The sequence below is a fragment of the Aythya fuligula genome, chromosome 2, assembly GCF_009819795.1.
Source record: "Aythya fuligula isolate bAytFul2 chromosome 2, bAytFul2.pri, whole genome shotgun sequence".
NCBI lineage: Eukaryota > Metazoa > Chordata > Aves > Anseriformes > Anatidae > Aythya > Aythya fuligula.
The window spans coordinates 7,936,327-7,956,235 of record NC_045560.1 but is presented as its reverse complement, the minus strand read 5'-3'; the positions used below and the strand labels follow the sequence as shown (position 1 = coordinate 7,956,235).

The following is a 19,909-nucleotide window of genomic DNA, read 5'->3' as shown; positions in this document are numbered from 1 at the left end:
TTTCCCAAGCCAATAAATGTTTTCCTTTTCATTGACCCCAACTTTCTCCTGCTGACACCTATACTGGGCAAGAGATAACACATTTTTTAGAGAGGGATATGTTGGTGGGATGTTGAGAGCATATGTGCCAACTGGATCTTAAATGGACAATAGCTAGTTTTGCCTTCTTTGTCTATGATAGAGAAATTCAGTTAAGTATTCAGTTAATTATTAGGTTTGTTATGTTTGGTAGTTTATATTCAGCACCTTACTTCACTGTCTGTATAAACAAGGCAATTCTCCTATTATCCCAGATTTTTGCCCCTATTGTCAACTTCAAGTGTAAACTCTCTGAGGCAAAGCCATTTCTGTCTATAAGGAGTAACAGCATCCAGCAGGGCTGGGCCTCAAATGTGGCAGGGTCTCTCATGCAGTGCTATATTAGACTATTCTGAAAGGTTGATGTCTTGAGATGGAAGTGTGATTTAAGGGTCTGCCCATTGAGCAGGGCTGGATTTTGAAGATGGCTAACTGATCATGCTTTAAAACCCTAGCAGCCACAGCAGGTCCTACTTTAATACTTATAGGGTGCAGAATTCAACCTTCCGTTCCCAATAGGGTATTAAAAATGGACAACTCATAAATATACTCCTTAGTTGTGCCCATACATGGCAGCTTCCCCCACACAGTAAAATGCAATGTGCAAGTAAAATTGAACTTGTTTCCACTTTAGCAATAATACACAGGAACTACTATAGCTTCTTTATCTTCATTTTCTGCATCCAGGAGTGCTAGAAATGCTGCAGCTCTATTGCTTTCATGAATTTAGAGGTATTGAATCTGTCTGCAATTAAACCAACATAAATAAGTAGTAATTCAACTGAAAACAGTGAAATTCACATGGGGTAATAGTTCATGTAGAAAAGAAGAGAATTAGATTCACCCAGTAAAGATGAAACAATCTTTTATTATAGGACGGTTTAAAGAATAAAGCAACATTAACAAAAAAAAAAAAAAAAATCTTTCATATCCTGTTTAAAGGTCATTATTGAGCTGTTGACCACAGATGCATGAGCACTGCACTGCCCATTTAGATCAACCCCTTGAACTCCTTGCAAATATTCTGTTCTGTATGGACACCCCAAAACTACAAATTATTTCTCTTATAGGTTAATTTTGTGATTTTCAAAATAATGGCAGTGCAACCAAGGGTACAATCAAAACTCTATCTCCAGTTCATCATAATTCAGTGTACTTTACTTTTACAAAGACTTTAAATTACTCCACTGAGTTGTTTTCATACCCACTTTCTTGCATACTGATATTGATAATTAGTACAATTGTCTCTTCTTTAAAATGAGAAGAAAAAAAAAAAAAAAAAAAAAAAAAAGAAGAAGAAGAAGAAGAAGACTGTCCAAATGATTTGCTGCTATCCTCAGGCATTCATTAGTGCTGATTAAAAATCAAGTTACAGTTATTCAGGCAGATGTCCCAACCTCAAGAGTTTGATTCAATGAGCTTTTCTTAATATGCAGACGTACATAAAGCCAAGAGAGGAAGGGTGGTTGCTTAGTATCTCCTGTAGCCTAAAATGTGTCCTGTAAGCCACACGTAGGAAAACCACGATGGGAACACACACCGTTTACTCAATTTTATCCCTGTGTTGTTTCCTTTTGCCATAGAGCTTGAGTGATTCCTATCACTCCTGCTATGAGAAGAAAACACTCACCTCCAACCCACTCATTGGGATCTGAATGAAGAAGAGGTTAAAGCCCAGATGAACAAATAGATTTAAATGTCTAACAAAACATTGCAATTTAGGTATCAAAATAAAAGCATTACCATCAGAACAAATGCAGGCTATTTGGGATCTCATCACTGATGTGCTACTGGGGTCATACATTGTGTACTCGTGTACACCAACAAAGCTGTACCAATATCTGATGGGACAACATGTCTCGGAGGTAGGAAACCTGACCCAAAAGACGCACATTGACTGTGTCTAAGACTGAGCTCCACACTAAAGAGCTACCACAGATATATTAATTCAAAGAGATGGCCAGAGAGAAATCAGAAGAGACTGAATCAGCAGGAGTGTTGTGCCAACCATTATGCACTAATCGTCACATGAGGCTGCTGTACAAAACTGTGGGATTCAAACCATACCCTCCAGATGTGTGTATGAGCCAACGGTTTGGCTAAATGTATTTTCACACAAAGTAAAGAGAAAGTGCATCCCTCTCTCCCCTGGAGACATTGAGGCTTTCCATCTCCTTCCCCACTCCAAAGAACAGGCGCTGGCCCTTCTCCAAGAGGGGAATACAGGAGTGCTCCTGCTGTGCAGCAGCCTGTCCTCCTTTAGCTACAGCAACTCCCTGGAGTACAGGAGCTGGTCAGACTCTGAATCACCATCAGTGCTTAAAAGTACACCAGATCCACAAATCCTGATCCCTGCGATACCTCCTTGCTCTCTGTACACAGATAGAAGACCCCAACCAGAACTGTTTCCAAAGAAAGAAATGACTCCCAATGTTTTTCTGTAGACTTTCCTCCCTTGAGATGGATGAAATTGGGAGTGTCAATATCAAATAGTGACTTCTCACAACATCTACTTTGGTAATAATTTCAGAAAAGAAGCAAGATTTAAGACAACTTCTGTGCCTTGTGTTGGTTGGCACAGGGCTCTGGACTGCTAACAGAAGCCAAGAGCCAGGAGCTGCAATGTGCAGTGCTGAAGTGTCTGAGTCCCCATATGGAGCTAGCCCTCGTTAATTCATTCAAGAAATCTGTCAAAATGAGACAGCTGGGAACTGACCCCCAAATTCTTATGCCAGTATCTGAATAATTGAACCATCTCTCCAAAAATGCTCACTTCCTTAGAGCTGAAGCCTGCTCTCAGCCCACACAAGAGGGCTGGCTGGTTTTGTGCAGACTCTCAGCAGTTTAGGGCTCACTACCCCAAGCACCCAAACATGTCAGAAATGTTCCTACAATGAAGATTTTCATTGCAGTGTTGGGGTGAATCCACTCTCCTTCCTCCCACAAATTCTCTTAAGAAAGGCAATGGGATTAGTCATAGGCAGGAAAAAAAAAAAAAAAAAAAAAAGAGCATTAAAAACCATATGTACACCAACAATTTCTCAAAAATAGTTCTCTCTAACAAACAAATTGCAGCCTTTCAGTAGAAACCACTCGTGTCTTACAGATAGATCTTGGTTAAAACAGGTAAAAGGTGTTACATGGAAATGTCTGTAAACCTTACATGTTTTAGTGGGCATGCATTACTACACTTTGAAATTACAACAAAAGCAGTCACTTAAGGCCTTTAACAGTATCCCTCTCTAAAACGTTGTCTCCACTGCTCATCACAACTGTGCATAGCTGTAAATCTGTCAGAGGAAAGTTGGAGCCTGAGTGCTTATTGTCTAGCAAGAGGAAAAATCAAGTGAAGACAGGAAGAAGAGTGACCTTGCCCCAGTGACTTGGCAATTGCAGCTCTTAAGATGACACAATGTGCTAACATATTTTGGGGGAAGGAAAAAGAACAATTTATTTCATGAGCTGTGGAAATAATGGTGCTTGATTTGCAATGGATTTCCACCCCATGCTATTTGCACAACCCATCCCCTCTTGCAAATACCCCAGCTCTCACACATTGCTGCTGCTTTCCTACCAAAACCATCCGGTTCTTTTGGGAGTTTATTCAACACTTCTTCCTTTCCCCCATTCTGTCCCAACCTCTACGCAGCCCGGGATGGTCTGTGGACAGCCCGTGTTGTACTTATATCCACATGCTGACTGGGTTGATGAGACAGGGCAAGTGGAGATAAGGGATGATTTCTCCCTATTTCTTCCCTTGTTCAGGTTAGTAATTCTCTATGAAGCAATTGATTTCCATGCCACTTGTAGAAAGTTGATGTTTGCAACACTTCCATAGTTCTGTCTATTTTGATTAAAGTTAGCCAGTGAGTTCAAAAGTTAGGAGATGGGTAAACTAGAGAAGTTTGGTTTGCTTTTTTTTTTTGTCTTTTTTTTTTTTCCCCAGGAAAAAAAAAAAAAAAAAAAAAAAAAAGACATTAAACATCTCACAAGCATTTCCATGCTTCAGAAGTCAGTGTCACAAAACACTTAGTTATTTTGCCTCTTGTCTAGTCCACCACAGACATTTTTCAGATGGTTGTTTTTTGGTTCTATTTTATATGCTCACATTTCTGAGCTCCGCAAGGTTTTCTTGCTAATAAATCAGTCATCCATGGAGCTCACTGTGTTTTAATTAAAAACTAGAAACCATCAATCATGTCAATCTTCTGATTTGAAAAAAATATATATTTATTTATTTCCAATGGAAAAAAATATCCATTTATTACAATGTCTGAAAATAAGATGAGGTTGCCTTCAAGACGAATACAAAGGTATCAGTTACCATGTGCTAAGAACATACACATTTGAGCCTCGTCTCTTCCTTCTGCACTAAAGTGTTAGGTCAGCAGCTTGATAAAAAAAATTATTACTGACATGCAATAACCTTACCTGCTAAACCCAAAACTCACAGAAAACCAGAAAGTCCAAAGAAAGGAGGCCCAACTTTGAAATTACAGGCAAGATCCATGGAGGACCTTCAGTTTAAGGCCCTTGAATTATGCAAATTGCTTATGAATGGGTTTCACTTCAAATATATGATTAGTCATGGAGCTAAGTAAATAACTTCAGCAGACTCATCTAATCTGTTTGTGTACTTCCACAGCCCTCATCATGTAGCGCCTTTTAATACTCACATAGATGCAGGGCAAGTAGGTTTAATCCTTAAAACATCATATGAGAAAAAAAGCACTAACAGAATTCATTTTTCAGGAGAGGTACAGGGTACATCAGTGTGCCTAAGAGTTGGCAAACTCTTACAAGCAGGGCTGTACTGATTAAACGGGACGTTGCCAACCAGGTGAGCAGCAGAACCAGCATTTTAAACAGCACCACTATGTCAAGTCTAGAAGACGGAAAGCAAAGCCAGTATTAAGAGGTAAAATAAGAAATAAAAAAGAAGCTAACAGCACCATTTCTGGTGAAACATAAATTTTGCATTTCTTTATGGTGCACCCCATTAACTAACATGCAAACATGTCTCTCTACAAAATGCTAGCCTTACAAAGACATTTGAAATCTTTAGGGAGAAAAATAAAGCAAAAACCCCTTCCCTCCTCCCCTCCACCCCCCCCCCCCTTTCTCCCGATAGAAATACAAACATTGAAATACACTTTTAAGAGTTGTAGAAGAAGCATCAACAGAATTGCTTACAAGAGGCACATTAATTTACCCAACTCTCATTTAACATTACAGCGTACCAGTGTTGTAAAGACAAATGCAAGGGCCATGCTCATTAATACCAGAAAAGGCTAGTGCAAATTTGATCTGAATCAGGTGCAAGAACCCCATTCCATTTCTGTTGGATTCAGCAGAGCGCACAATCAGGTGTTTTATCCCAGCTATTATTTTTTTTTCTCCAGATGCTGGCTATGCAAACACACCGTGGCAAGAAGCAAAGCAGCAGCTACAGACGCACCTGACCGCACACAGCACACCGGCACTAATCTTTACTTTCACATCATTTTAACCCCTTAGAAGCAGGAGCGCCAGCCGGGACCGGTCCAGCACTGATGCTACGAGGCCGCAGCATCCTCGCTCCCTACAACCCCGCTTCGGCACCTCCCGGAGCCGCAGCCTAAAGGGCGTGAACCCGGCCGTGAGCCCAGAGCTGGGGGTAGCCAGAGAAGGATGGATGCTTAAGTTGGCGAAGTGCAGGACCGGAGGGATGCTGCCCCGGGGCGGGGAGAGCTGCTCCAACGCCACAGGTTTAGGGTTGGGGCTGCTGCCCGGGAGCAGCCGAGGGAGAACAGGGCAGTTTATCGGTCTTACCTTGGGCCCTTTGCCGCCGGAGCAGCGAACGTTGTTGGTCACCCCGGCCGTCTGGTTCATGCTGGGGCCGGCCGGGAAAGTTGGGCTGGGGGGGCTCTGCGCCCCGCCGGGCAGATGGACAGGGCGGGCTGCCCCCGCACCGGGACTTCGCCCCCGGCCGCAGGGTTTGGCGAGCTGGCTTCCCGGCTTCCCAGCTCCAAACCCAAACCCAAAGCAACCCCCCCACTTCCCCACCCGGCCGCTTCTTTCCCCCGCCCTCCAAAAGCAGAGGCGAGGCGAGCGCGGCTCTGCCCGCCCCCAGCACTCCGGGGCCGCCGCCGCGTGGGGGGGGGAACGCTCAGCTCCGCGCCCCTCGCCCCGCACAGCTCCCCTGCTCCGGGTTTATCCCGATCTTCCCCCCTACCCCAGCATGGACACTGAGAAATCGCGTTAAAAACCTCAAGGCTTCCACTAAGCTTGAAGATTATTTATTTATTTATCCTCCCCCCTTTCGGTGCTCAGGGGGGGTTAAGCCAGCTGTTTGCAGTGGAAGAAAAGGTGCGTTGTGTTTTGCTGGAGAGATGTTTACTTTCTAATAAGCGATGAACTTTGCATCTTACTTTATTTGTTTGCTTTTGGTAGAATTCTTCTTCCAAAGGTGTTGGAGTTCAGGGGAAGTGGGGACTGTACAGCCAACTCTGCTTTGCTGATAAAAATTTGGTGTTTAGGTTTAAAAATAAAATAAAATAAAATAATAAAATAAAATAAAATAAAATAAAAACACTAAAAATAAAGTAAATAATCTACACCACAAGTCATGATCCAGACACATTCTGCTAGCCCTGTTCCATCCCTCCAGTTCAGCCCATGAAGCCAGATGCTGCCCCTTCTGTTCTCGCAACAAAAACTTGTAAAATCTAGTTTGCAAAATAGGGAAAAGAGCATTAAATAAATAAACAAACAAAAGCCCTACCTCTGAGTAAGATCTGCTTAACCAAGGCTAAAAGCATGCATGCTGCATCTTATGAAATTGTTTTGTTTTCCTGGGGGTTCAGCTATCCAATCAGATTAATGAAGGCATTTTTAGTGCATTTCTACTTCATAGTTAGAAACCTTTAAATAAATAAAATCCTTCCTGGGTGTTGCTTCTTTCTTCAGGGAAGCAAGTGTGGGCCATGATGCTTTATGGCAAGCAGAAGTGCCCGGTTTGCTCACCGAGCACCAGAGCCAACACTGCTTTGGAGAATCACAGCTCCGCCAGTTCTGAACAGTACACATCTCATCACATGATTAACTGGCTAAATCTTCTAGCTGCATGGCTAGAACAGGCTTAGAGAGACTGTTATGAAAGCTGATAGCAGAAGTGTAGTTAAAAGGTAAATTTAATTAGAGCCATAAGCCTTTAAGCTCTGATGTAGGAGAGAGGTCCCAAAGCCTTAGCATGTTGTCAGACATCAGACTTCCCTCTGTAGCAGATAGTTGCATGTTTGATATGCCCTGGTGGCATTATAGTCTCACGGGAGTTTGTTGTGCTGAGCACACAGATGTCCATGTTCATACAACTGCAAATAATCCAGGCTGAACAGTTTTCATAGGAAGACCTAGGCAAGCAAAACTGCCCAAGGAGATGCATGGAAAACCCTTCTGACCACTACAGGGAACAGGGGAAAAAAAAATCTGTTCTCCTATTCTGCCTCTCAAGCCAAATTCTTCAGGAAAAAAAAAAAAAAAAAAAAAAAAAAAAAAAAAAAAAAAAAAAAAAAACTTCCTGCCTACGTATTCTCTTCCTTAAACAATAAACCCTTTGCATCACACAGACTGATCATGGGGGTGTCATCCCATGCTTGTTCAGCACAGATTTGTCCTGAAGGAAAGCAGTATAGGAGAGACACCACTCTACTACCCTTTCTGAGGTGTAACTTCCTCTTCCATCCACAGCCAGCCCACTAGAGCAGTCAGGGATCCTATTTTCACCACAGGGCAAAGTTTTTCTTCTGCCCTGGCAAGGAAGAGCTGAAGAGTCTCCTACTTCCTCTCCTTTCTGCACTTAATGCTTGCCCAGAGCCCCACTTGCAGGAATCCCCATTCTCCCCTGAAACTGATAAAAACCTTACAGCATTGGACCTCATTTATACATGGGAAAGAACAGCTTGTAATTAGTATAGTGGGGAGAAGGTACTTGCTTCCAGAAATATGAGTTAGCTTGTTGATATTTATTAACCCTTGAAAAAAAAAAGAAAAAAAAGACTAATGAATAGTGGAAGTGCAGCCTTTGAAATTCAGGAGATATCGATTCAATTGCAAACTCTGTCCAATCCTATATGATCTCAGGGGAAAAATAAAAACAAAAATAGAATAAAATGATAAATTAAAAAAATAAAAATAAAAAAGTCTTCTGCCATGAATGAGATGGGAAGATCCCACCTCTGCCCACCCACTTACAGCTCGCTTAAAGCAGGACATACCCATGCAGACCTACATGGTCCAGCATAATTTGTCCCTTGTTTCAGCAAAGGCCCCTAAGTACTGCAGAAAAACAAATGTGAAATTATTAGTCTGTTGTTTTTTACACTAAAGTGTCTTATATATCTAGAAAAGAACATACAATGCCACGAGCTGCACAAAGTTTTAAAGTGCATATGAGAATTGTAAGTGATTTATAGATTAGTATTCGAAGACAGTTCAGTGAAGTGTGAAGGAACAACAATATACTGTCATATAAGCTACAGCATATAAACATCCCTCAGCATTTTACACTTTGAAAAGGATTATACATAAGCTCAGCTGAGAAGGGTATTAAGAAGGAATCTCAGTCATACTTTTTGGGAACACTTAGCAAGACAGCTAATCTGTCTTTGGAGCTGAGCTACAGCTATGCAAAATGGATACAGGAAAATTCACACAATCATGACATAAGATTTTTTTAAAAAAAAAAAAAAAAGCTAAAACTATATCATAGAATTTTAATAAAATGTTGAGTGTTTTTTTATGAGTTCTTCAAATTTATACTTCTCAGAAAAACTCTGTAAAACTAAAACAAAATAAAAATAAGAGATTTCCATATTTATTCTGTCTCTACAATTTGAGGCTTTTGGAGAAACATCCAGTATCACAAATCTCAATATTAAACAGCAGGACCACAAACCATTAAATTCAACTAGTTTCAAGTTCAAGCTCAGAATTAGATGAAATATGCCCCCACATTTATAAGTTATTTCTGGGAGCCTGTTTTGATCTAAATTTGAGTTGAATAGGGCATAGTATCACTGCTCTATGAACTCCATGGGCTTCCAAGTTTTTGCAATAATATGGCAAAGACATAACACTTTCATTTTCCTTTTTTTGATATTTACAGTAGAAAGCTGCCCAAGGTAGTCTAAAACTCAATATTTTACCACTCTGCAATTTTTGACGTCACTTGTGATGTAACCAGGAGGGAACATCTATTTTGTACAGGTCAAAAAGCAGAGCTACAGAGAGTCTAATATGAATTCGCACAAAAGTCAAAGCTTTGCAGAAATGGTGAAGAGTCACCTAGGGAGAAAAACGTGATTAAAACCATGGTTTAAGGAAAATGCTTAGAAAGATAAGAAGTCAACATGCAGCAAGCACAGAGAAGTTGAGAGCAGAGGAGACAAGGAGGATGTGAAAACTGAGACCACAGAGTGCTAAAGAACACAATTCTAAAAATCAATGCAATGATGGATCAGGAACGAATGCAAAAAGCACAGCACGGGAAGGCTATAATTAGATGATTTAGTCATAGCCAGAAGCCTGACTGAGCTTTTTGAATCCACTGAAGTGGACACAGTTAATGCAGAGTTTGGCTTGATCATTACAGTTCTCATGACAGCAACACAGGGAGGCTCACAACATCCTTTAGTCTCTGTTAAGGCAACACATGTTAAAAAAAAAAAATACAGAAAAATTCTGCATGTGGATGAGGCTGAGCGTCTCCTGCTGCAGTTGTATTGCTGGGACCACTGACATGGACTAAGCAAAATGCTGGAGAGCAGCACTTGGACCTGTTCTGTCCACACTGCATTCAGTGGCTCTGCAGTGAAATTGCATACAGCTGCTCTCCAAACTCACTTCTTAACACTACCAGAAGTGGGGGTTAATCAAAGCTAGTGTAGTGATTGGAAAAATTAGCTTTAAATCTTCCCTGAACAGAGCTATCTATGTGGACTTCCAGGCTTTATGAACAGGCAAGGAAAGAGGTGTCCAAAGTTCCCCAAAAGTTTGAGCATGAGCAGAGATTCAACCAGGACTTATCCATGCTGACTCTAACTTAGGGTAAAACATCAAGCCAATGCTGCCAGCTCAGAGCCCAACTTGGTCTGAAAATCTTCCCCCTCAAAGCTCAGACTTCAGTGCTTACATGAGGGCATTTAGAGCTAGTTCACAGTGTCTCTGCAGTCCCTTGCAGGCTGCAGTGATGACAGGTTGTAAATCTGTTTCTGAAAGAAGTCAATCCTGTGAGAACCTCAGAAGCATGAGAGACACAAGTTTTTGGTGTCGTTCTCCTAGCATTCTGAAAACAGCTCATGTGGTCACCAAGCCTCTCCTGTCTCCTCAGTTACATTTTCCAGCTCTTCTTTTGCTTGTTGTTCACCCAAGACAAGCAGGAAAAAGGGAGCTTAAAAAGCTAGCAGCAATTAATAACACAGATGCTGGACCCCTCAGCTTGCCCAAATATCACCCCACCTTTCCCTGCCCACTTATCTCAGCCTGCTGTAGTAATTCAGGAGGAAGTAGGAGCTCAAATGCTTGAGCACTTGCATGGCATCTAGGTTCTGGGCTGTACCAGGGCTCTAAGACTTTGGAGGAAGGGCAGCAGGCTAGATTTGATAAAAGACCTCAGTGGAACCAAAATAAGTTAGAAAACAGCCAGTCTCACTTTGGTGTTCTGTACCTCCAACAGGCTCCTAAATTCAGTGGGCACCAGGGACAGCCAGAAAGCCCCATCTGCAGCACCCAGCCCACATTCCTTGAAACCAATGAACTTGTCCAGCAAAGAAATCAGGTTTCATAAGGCTAAAAAGCACATGCCCAAGGTGACCCGCATCTACAGAGTGCCATTAGGGGCGTTTTCTTGGCATTTCTTCATTTGTGCCTGCTTCTGGAACTGCACTGTATTTTACATTACATAGCTGCTGGGTAAGCAGTGCTTTGGCCAGATAAGTTAACGCTCCCAGGTGAATGCCCTAACTATTAGGAATGTTTTAAGCATGGCATTATTAAGTAATAATTTACTCATCTAATTTAGTCTACTAGGTCTCCTTATTGAGGAATGTTATTCATCAGTACTACTCTAGCTCTCACTCTAATTTATTTATACTTAATGGTCTTTCAAAGACATCTCTCCACATTACTTTCAGGCTCAAGAATATATATGAGATATTAAATCATATCATAATACAGGGTGTTACAAAAATATTGCATAATTTATACAAATTATAAACATAAGAAAAATCATCCAATGAAACCTGCCATGAAGTGTTCTTGAGGCTAGATTAAGGCTACCTGAGGCCTTTTAATTTAATAAATCAATAAGAAAATTACATTCAAATTTCACCTTTGCAAAAGAAACAAGCTCTTTAAAACAGATAAAAGAGTAGTATATGTGCATTGAAAATGAGTATCTGTATCTAACTAAAACTCTGGTACCACTTTCTACAAATGGATGAGAGAATTCTATAACGATGTCATAATCGTGCTCTCCACAAGATGGTGCAACATTTGGCCATGCATAAATTGGGTGACAAGTTCAAAGAGCCTTGCTGACCCTTCACCAATCACCAGTTAGATATTTTGAAACTTCAGGTCAGTTTTGACATCTAATATGTACAAAATCCATAAAAATAAAATAAAATAATAAAAGCTCTATTTTAAAATTCTCTGGAGACATTTTTTCATTAGAGCAAGTCAAAGGAATTTTTTCCTCATTAAAAAAAAAAAAAAAAATAGGGAAGAAAAAAAAAATCTAGGTTTTCAGGGAAATATCTTCATCAATTCAAAATATGTCATAATAAGTGGAAAAGCAGTTGGAAAGATTTCTTCAGATTTTCACAGGGGAAGTAATTCAAACCCATTTTGCTGGACTTCTCAGTTTCATTTCATCTCTTGTGATGTTTATCAGTCCTCTTTTGGAAATGAAGCAGTCAACCCAGACCAAGGTCTGCTGTCCATGAATCCTGAACATCAGAGAAGGATAAAGGGACTTGTATCCCTTGTATCCACAAAACCAGATTTTTATTTTATTTTATTTTATTTTATTTTATTTTATTTTATTTTATTTTATTTTATTTTATTTTAAAGACTTAACAGTCTTTTCAACTAAGAACATTAAGACTTTCCAGAAAAAAATAATAATAATAAGTCTTGCTCACCCCCCAGTAAAAGTGGTCTGGAGTGGGAGAATATCCATTTTGCCCTTATTGAGTTGAAAACACAGTATTTATCACGGGTCAGTTTTGATGGAAAATTCCGAAGCAGCCTTAGTTTTCATTTTTGTTCTGTGTGAACTACTTTTTAGCATGAAGGATATGCAACACACAGTATCCCCAGGGCAAGTAAAGCATTTACTTAAATGGAAAAAGAATAGCAAAAAAAAAAAAATGTTTTAAGCCAAGATTCTTGAAAACAGATGAGTTACTTTGAATGCTTCAGTTACCTTCCTCATTTTCACAAAGTGCTAGCCACGAGCTTCCACTCCCTAAAATCAGGTGCTTTTAAGACAAGTTGCATTAGGCTCCTGTAGAATAGCTGCTTCTGAATTCATTGCATTTTAACTGTTTATTTGGGCAACATGCAGTGGAAATCAAGGTTGATGATGAGCAAGATAAGACCTACCAGCTTACAGCATGTACCTCCAGTTTGTGGAGGCCTATACGACAGCCCCCAGCAGACAGCATACCTCCACCTGGGCAGACCCATCTGTTGAGAAAGGACTTGCCCTTCCCCTTATCCTCCTTAACTTGACTTAGAAGAGAAAGCTCAAAAATTAAATGATTCAAAATGATTCAACTCAAAACTCATACAATTTGCTGTAAAATTGCCACATGAACATTTGTGCATTTGCTAGTCAGTGGCAGAACCCCTTCTTTAACTCTGTGTAAAATCTGGCTGGGAACACCTCATTGTCTTCCAAGGCATGCTGTTAAAAGCTCGCAATTTTACAGGAAGGCAGGGGAGGGAAACAATTAGAAGTTCAAGTATTTTAAATTCTGGTATTTGAAAACCATACTCAGGTGCACAGAAACACATATAACCTGGTAAATCTCACATTATCCATAGGGATGAAGGATTTACCAGGTCAGTTTGATACAGCTGTGATTAATGTGAGGTAAGCCAGAGTGGAATATCCATTGTGCCTCATTTCAATACTGTGAGATAACCCAGCTCAGTGGCCTGAGCCTTGTGATAGAGCCTTAAGTTAAGGTCCTACCCCCACTGTGGCTACTATAAGCTCTAAAGACAAAGAGCCTAAAAACGTATTTCTAGAGAACACTGTAGGAGCCCCCTGAAACAATATGGAACTGAAATTATCAAACTACCACATAACGTTTGCAATGATTGCCTGGGAATCCACTCTCTCTTCCATCTATCATTTCTTAAGCATTTTACCTTGCACTTTCAGTATAAATTTCATTGGCTTGCAAATAATTTACCTTACTATTACACGAGATGTTGTTGAAGCCCCCATGCACATCATCAGTAAGATAGCAGTAAAAGTTATTGCTTACCACTGGCACTTGAAAAACAAAACAAAACAATGCAAACAAAATAACAGGAAGAACTCAGACACAAGATACACATTGGCAACCATTACTGAAACACTAAAGGCCTTGCTAACACCAATGAACAATGTTCTACTTTGCAAAACAAGTCCATCTGCTGAAAAATAGTGATGACTACTGCAGCCTAATGGGCAGAAAAATCAGGAGTAAATGAGGTGTATTAATTTTGTACAGAAGTCAAACCTTAGTCAGGTCTTCCTTCCCCCTTCAGCAACAGTGCACTAGAGGGCATGATTTGGCCTTGAATACACATCTGGGGGAAAGTTTTGCTTACCTCCTGCATTGGATGTGCTGCTGTGCTGTACAAGAAAATGGATTTGGGGATACTCTAACACCGATCGGGATGCAGCTCATGCTCTATATTGCAGTGCCAAATCTGAGCTTTAAGACAGACCCTGAAATGTACCCAAAGATGAGCTCAGTTTCTCTAGTTATGATCTTTTTGTGCTATATAGTTCAATACTTATAAGACTTTCTGGAGCTCTGGAGTTTCAGGGATTATCTCAGAAGAGTTCATACACAGCTTATTGTGGCAAGATTTAGCTGTTCATCCACTGAATGTAACAATCTATGTATCTTAGGGTCTGTATGTTCTTACTGAAGCCTGGCTTTAGCCATGTCACAGAATGGTTTGGGTTGGGAGTGACCTTAAAGATCATCAAACCCCTGCCATGAGCATAGACACCTCCCACCAGCCCAGGTTGCCCAAAGCCCTGTCTAACCTGGCTTTGAACATTTCCAGGTATGAGGTATCTACAACTCCTTTGAGATACCTGTGCCAGTGCCTCACCATCTCACAGTGCAAAATTTCTTCCTTATATCTAATGTAAATTTACCTTCTTTTAGTTTAAAGCCATTACTCCTTGACCTATCACTACTCTTCCTCATAAGTCACCGTCTGATGTTTAAAATGGAGCTGTAAGCATATTCTGTCATCTCATCCTCAGCTCCCATCCCTCAGACTAACCTGATTGGGTCTGCACCTGGCTCCCTGCCTCCCTCTGCTCTTTAGCTGCAATCACCCTACTCCTTCCCACCATGGAACATCTAACCCAACCAGTATCAGGGACAGGTGTGTTAGTTGTGTCAAGCCTATGGCCTTCCAAAATATAAATAAATAAATAAATAAATAAATAAATGAGTCTGCAATCAGTCCTTGGATTCTTTCTGCTTCAGGTCAATTGGAACAGGTTGCCCAGGGAGATGGTGGCATCACCATCCCTGTGGGTGTTTAAGGAAAGGCTGGACCTGGTGCTTAGGGACATGGTTTAGTGGGTGACATTGGTGGTAGGGTAATGGTTGGACCAGATGATCTCGAAGGTATTTTCCAACCTTTATGATACTATGATAACTGCTGATACAGTGAGGTAAGACCTTCAGGAACCCCAGTACCATCTAAGAGTTAGTAGTTTCTATACAGCCTGCTGCCTAAGGCTGTCAGACATCAATAAAAGCAGTTATACCTAAAAGTATGCTTACAGGGCAAAAACCAAAAACACAACCTACAACGTACCCTATTTAACAGGGCATTTCAGCCTCCAAGTCTATCGTTGGTCTTGTTTAGTGGCTTTGTGTGTTGTGGATTTGTTTGTGCGTTTTTAAAGCAGGCTATGTTATCTCTGCAGGTATAGTTGTTACCTGTGGTATTGCTGTGTGGGAACAACTTTTAGTTGTCTGAGCAGACAAGCGATGTAGCTCACAGCACATACATTCAGGTGAGTTCACAAGCAGTGAGAGAAAACCTTTGAAACAACAGATTTTCCCTGCATCAAGAGCAGCAAATGAAGCAAACATTGCTAAATCAGTTACCAGAAGAATTAATTGTGTTGTTGTGCAAGTGTTAGCAGCGTTTCTAATTTATTTTTTTCCCTTTCCTGGGTGCTTTCTGATGTCTTTATCAAAATGTCTACAGAAAACAACAAAGTTCTTTTATATGGACTTTTATATAAAAGAGCAAAACATATAGGAACACAGGGAGAACTTGACAAGAATGCTCTTGTTAACTTAAACAGATCAATACTTAACAGCCAGCTACTTTGAACCATAGACTCTAGGCTCTCCCCACCTTACTTCCATGTAAGAGATCAATGAGGAATAATTTGTACTCTAACACATTATAGGAACTCAAAAGAATTCATCACAATAAGATGAAAAAGCTTGCAATACAGACAACACCTAATTCTAATTAATATTAAGGGGGTGTTATCTAGTCTTTTAAACCAAAAACTAAGTGTAGTTTGTGTACTTAAAGTTGTAAAACCTCATAAGGAATGTGGTCTTTGTTAATTACAGTCTTCTGGGAAGGGAATGGGGGAAATTAAGTTGATTCTTTTAGTGATGAATTATTCAAAATGAAAAAATAAAAACAATTGACTGCAGCATTAGAGTCAAGCCCTACACATTGGTGGTTCTATAGCAACGCACACATATCCTTAATTTGACAAATAAATTAAGCCACTGGGGTGCACTTGCTGACATGTTACATTTAAAATTAATCAGTGCAGGACTGATTGGGAGGTATGTTATTAAGAAAGTTGTTACAAATATAAAACTCCTTTTCCTCATTAAAAGTTAGGCAGAAACAACACCCAGCATTAGCGATCATTGCAAGTGCACACTTAATTGTATAACTAGATTCAAGTTGTTGCTTTAAAGTCACCATAGCCAGCCTTACATCCTATTCAGGAAAAGTTTCTGGTAAGGCCATCTCAAGAATAAGTGTATAGAATGGTAAAATAAAAAAGAGATCAGAATTTCTACATATGTTGTATACAATGCAGTTAAGATCTTAAAAATATAGGTCATATGCACAAACAACCTAAGTTTTAGGGTCAAAGACTACCAAAAATGACTCAGCACACATATTTCTTTAATGTTGTAAGCAGTAATGCAACTGCTGTAGGCCACACCAAGTTCTTAAAAACAGAGATCTTCAACTGCATTCTAGAAATCATCCACAAAAGTCACCACAAAGAAACAAACAAAACAAACAAACAAAAAAAAAAACTGAACCCCACCAAACAAAAGCTACCACATGAGCCTTTCTCCAGATTCCTTCTCCCACCCCCCTACATTCATTTTTCTCCCCACAGTTGATTTTTTGTCCTTGAAGAAAACAATACACATCTTCCAGTCTAATTAAAGATCTTCATATTTCCTCACACAGCAGGCAGCAGAGTCAACATAAAAAAAAATTGTGGGAATTAGTGAAGGACAAGCATGAAGGAAATCACAAGAGAGAGCCTCACAAACATAAAAGAAACAAAGACTAGGTTCTTAAGAATGGAGCTTTCTGGTCTTCGAAACAGGACAAGGCTCAGCTGAAACATTTGTTCCAGCTGGGATGCTTGTAACAGCTGTCCTCCATTTAGGTTCTCCAGCAGGGGCTGACTTCATACAGCAGCCCTTTCCTCAGTGAGGAATTACTGTGGTCTCAATCCCTCCTCTTCTAGGCTATTTTCAGGAATCTTGTAATAACTCTGAGACTCTTAACTCTCCATCCAATTGGGTTTAAAATGGCTAGTCCATTGAAAAGGTTTTAGGGAGGAACAGACCAATGCATATGTAAAAGCAGAGACGTGCACAGTATGGACGTTTATAAATATATACAACTGAGTTGAAGGATCAGCCATGTGTCTGCTGGTAACTATCTCATTTATTCTCAAGATGTTAATTCCTGATGAACAATGATACAGATTTATTGTGAGTTTCAGTAGGTGATTTTAATTCCAGCCTCGTAATACAATAGTTTCTTATACTTTATAAGTTTTTTATACATATGATGAAGTCCAACCCAATTTGATATCTAGTGGACAATCAAAGCCTGTATTCTTACTCAGTCTTACAATTGGAGTTGTGGAGTGGAAGAAATGTAAACTGCAGTTCATCCTCTGATTCTTCTTGAGTTTCATTACAAAAAAAAAAAAGGATTATTATTCAGGCATTAAAATTAAGCAGTTTTTAGCTGTTGCTGATCAAGTGCAATGTCTGGCATTTCTGTGAACACAGTAAACTGAATGAGGCAAAAGGTGGCAACTGAACAGAAAGATGTTCATAATGTAAATGTTTATTAGGGTACAGAAAAAGAAGGTTAAACTTACAGAGCAATCTGACTTGGGGTCAAATCATGTAGTCAGAAAATAGGATTTTAAAGGGTCTATGAATAGAAAAATAAAAAGAATGAAGAGAGGCTTCAGTCACTTCTTATATTTGTGTCAGGTGTAGATTGAAATTCAACAGATTTTTCTTGCTGGATTAGCACCCTTTTCTTAAAAAGATGTAGGTACAATTGCAGTATGTATGTATAAAAACACTGGCTTTACACTTTTTTTTTTTTTTTTTTCAGTCTGATTGATAAGAAGGCTTTAGTGGAGTGTTGAATTGACTTGTTTTTTATAAGGTCTGGGAAGTGGCAGACTAGAATTTTCTCCCCTCTAATTCTGTTTTCCTCATGGTTTTGATCTGGTTTTACCTGAAGATTGATTTTCTCTGGCAGATAGATTTGCCTGACATCTGATTCTGCCCAGCTAAGAGAACACTTCAATCACCACTACACCTAACCTCTCTCCTTGCAATTGTCTGTGTATTTACCCTCAAATATGCTATTTTCCCCTGTTAGAGAGGGGTAATGGAGACACTGAGGACTTGATCCAAAGAAAGCTGCAACACTCACTGTTGTCCTCTCACCCAACTCTGGAGTTAGTGAAAGGCAGGCTATCTCTGAATGTTAAAAATCCCGAGGTACCTCAAGTTCTCTGTGGGCAATCAAGAGAACTGCCTGGGGAATATGGAAAAAGTTGTTTTGTCCATCCACCTCACCCTCTGGGCTGATGGGCATCTTGCTGAGGCTGGCTTGCAAAAAAAAAACATGCATCAGAAGCTGGTTCCTTCAACATCAGCTTGAGCTGGGAGTGTGGTTTCCATGTTTCAGAAATAACCAGCTTCTTAAAGCACCCCACCGGGACCTGGTGGACCTGAGTTTGGTTCTCTTTTACCACAGATGATTATGGGCACATCCCCTATCCCAATGCTAGAGGTCAACCTGGGGTGTGCACAGGTTTTCTGAGGGGCAGCAGCAAGGCCTGGATAGCAAGGAAGTCATTCTCATTTGCTCTTGTTGCAGCTTCTCTATTGCATTTTGAATAAAGATCCTCCAGACAAATATCATGGCCTTTTTGAGCCTGTTGGTTTAGGCACTTGCTTGCAGAAGAAGAGGCCATTAGCTTTCTTGCTTGGTGGGTAGTAAAGTTTTTAATGTGCTCAGAGGCAATGCTGGTGCCTTGTGACTACTGAATGATCCGACACAAAGTACGTGTGATACATAAGCTTTGCCACTACAGCAGTATATCCTTCATAAGACAGTATTGATCTCTGCTGTATTTCTCAAGGAAAGAATAGAGCTCAGAACTCAATCCCAAATAGAAGGTGGTGATGCATTAAGTGCTTGAACTGTGGAGAGAGCAGGATTTAAGAAACACATCTGTCTGCTGCATCTCCTCTGACAGTACATACACTTTCCTAGTCTGGTTGTGAAAATCCTTTTGAAACATTCCTTTTCTCCAGGCATTGCATGGGACGACAAGTTGATGTCCCATTAGAAAGAAGTCCAATAGTCAAATATTCAAACCCTTCATGGGCCTAGTGGCCCAAGGAGGATAAAAGGCTGCTCCCACTTCTCAAGACATTCTTGGTAAAACAAGAAATTGGACCTGGGTCTGCTCTCTCCACCACTAGACCATTTCTTCCATCAAAAGGAATCAATGTAGGAGTTAATAGACATTGTCCTAAGACAGTGATTTTGACATATCCATCAACACAGGGCCATATTTGTTTAGCACTATATCATCAATAATTAGTTTAAACATACAGAACCTGACACAGAGCTGACTCCAGTAATATATGATCTTAATCCTTCCTTAGGACTCACACAAACATATGTGCATGATGACTTCTATAACTACATTTGTCATGAAAGTTAGTATCACCACTTCGTTGTCTTCTTTCCTTCACAGTGCAGCTCTTCTTGGTTAAAGTGGTATTCATGTCCATTATATACAAGGATTATAATTATATGTTACAGGTTATTAGTTGGTATGCTAAAAGTAACAGCAGGGAAAGCAGGAAATGTTACATTGCAAATCTTGTTCCTGCTCTGCATGTTATGAGTTAGCATCTAATATATGTTATTCATAATTAAACAACGGCAAGGCTTCTTTGCAGTGCTTTGTTATCCATTTGCA

The 19,909-nt window shown here is 40.2% G+C and overlaps 1 protein-coding gene across 1 annotated transcript in view; it reads right to left on the bottom strand.

The window, feature by feature from the left end:
• Positions 1–6,078, bottom strand: part of DPP6 (dipeptidyl peptidase like 6) — a 551,222-nt gene extending 545,144 nt beyond the window's left edge. Inside the window, exon 1 of the mRNA XM_032181652.1 lies at positions 5,890–6,078. Coding sequence (XP_032037543.1) covers positions 5,890–5,949 — 60 coding nt within the window. The 5' untranslated portion in view covers positions 5,950–6,078. The remainder of the gene's footprint in view (positions 1–5,889) is intronic.
• Between the last annotated feature and the right edge of the window lie 13,831 nt (positions 6,079–19,909).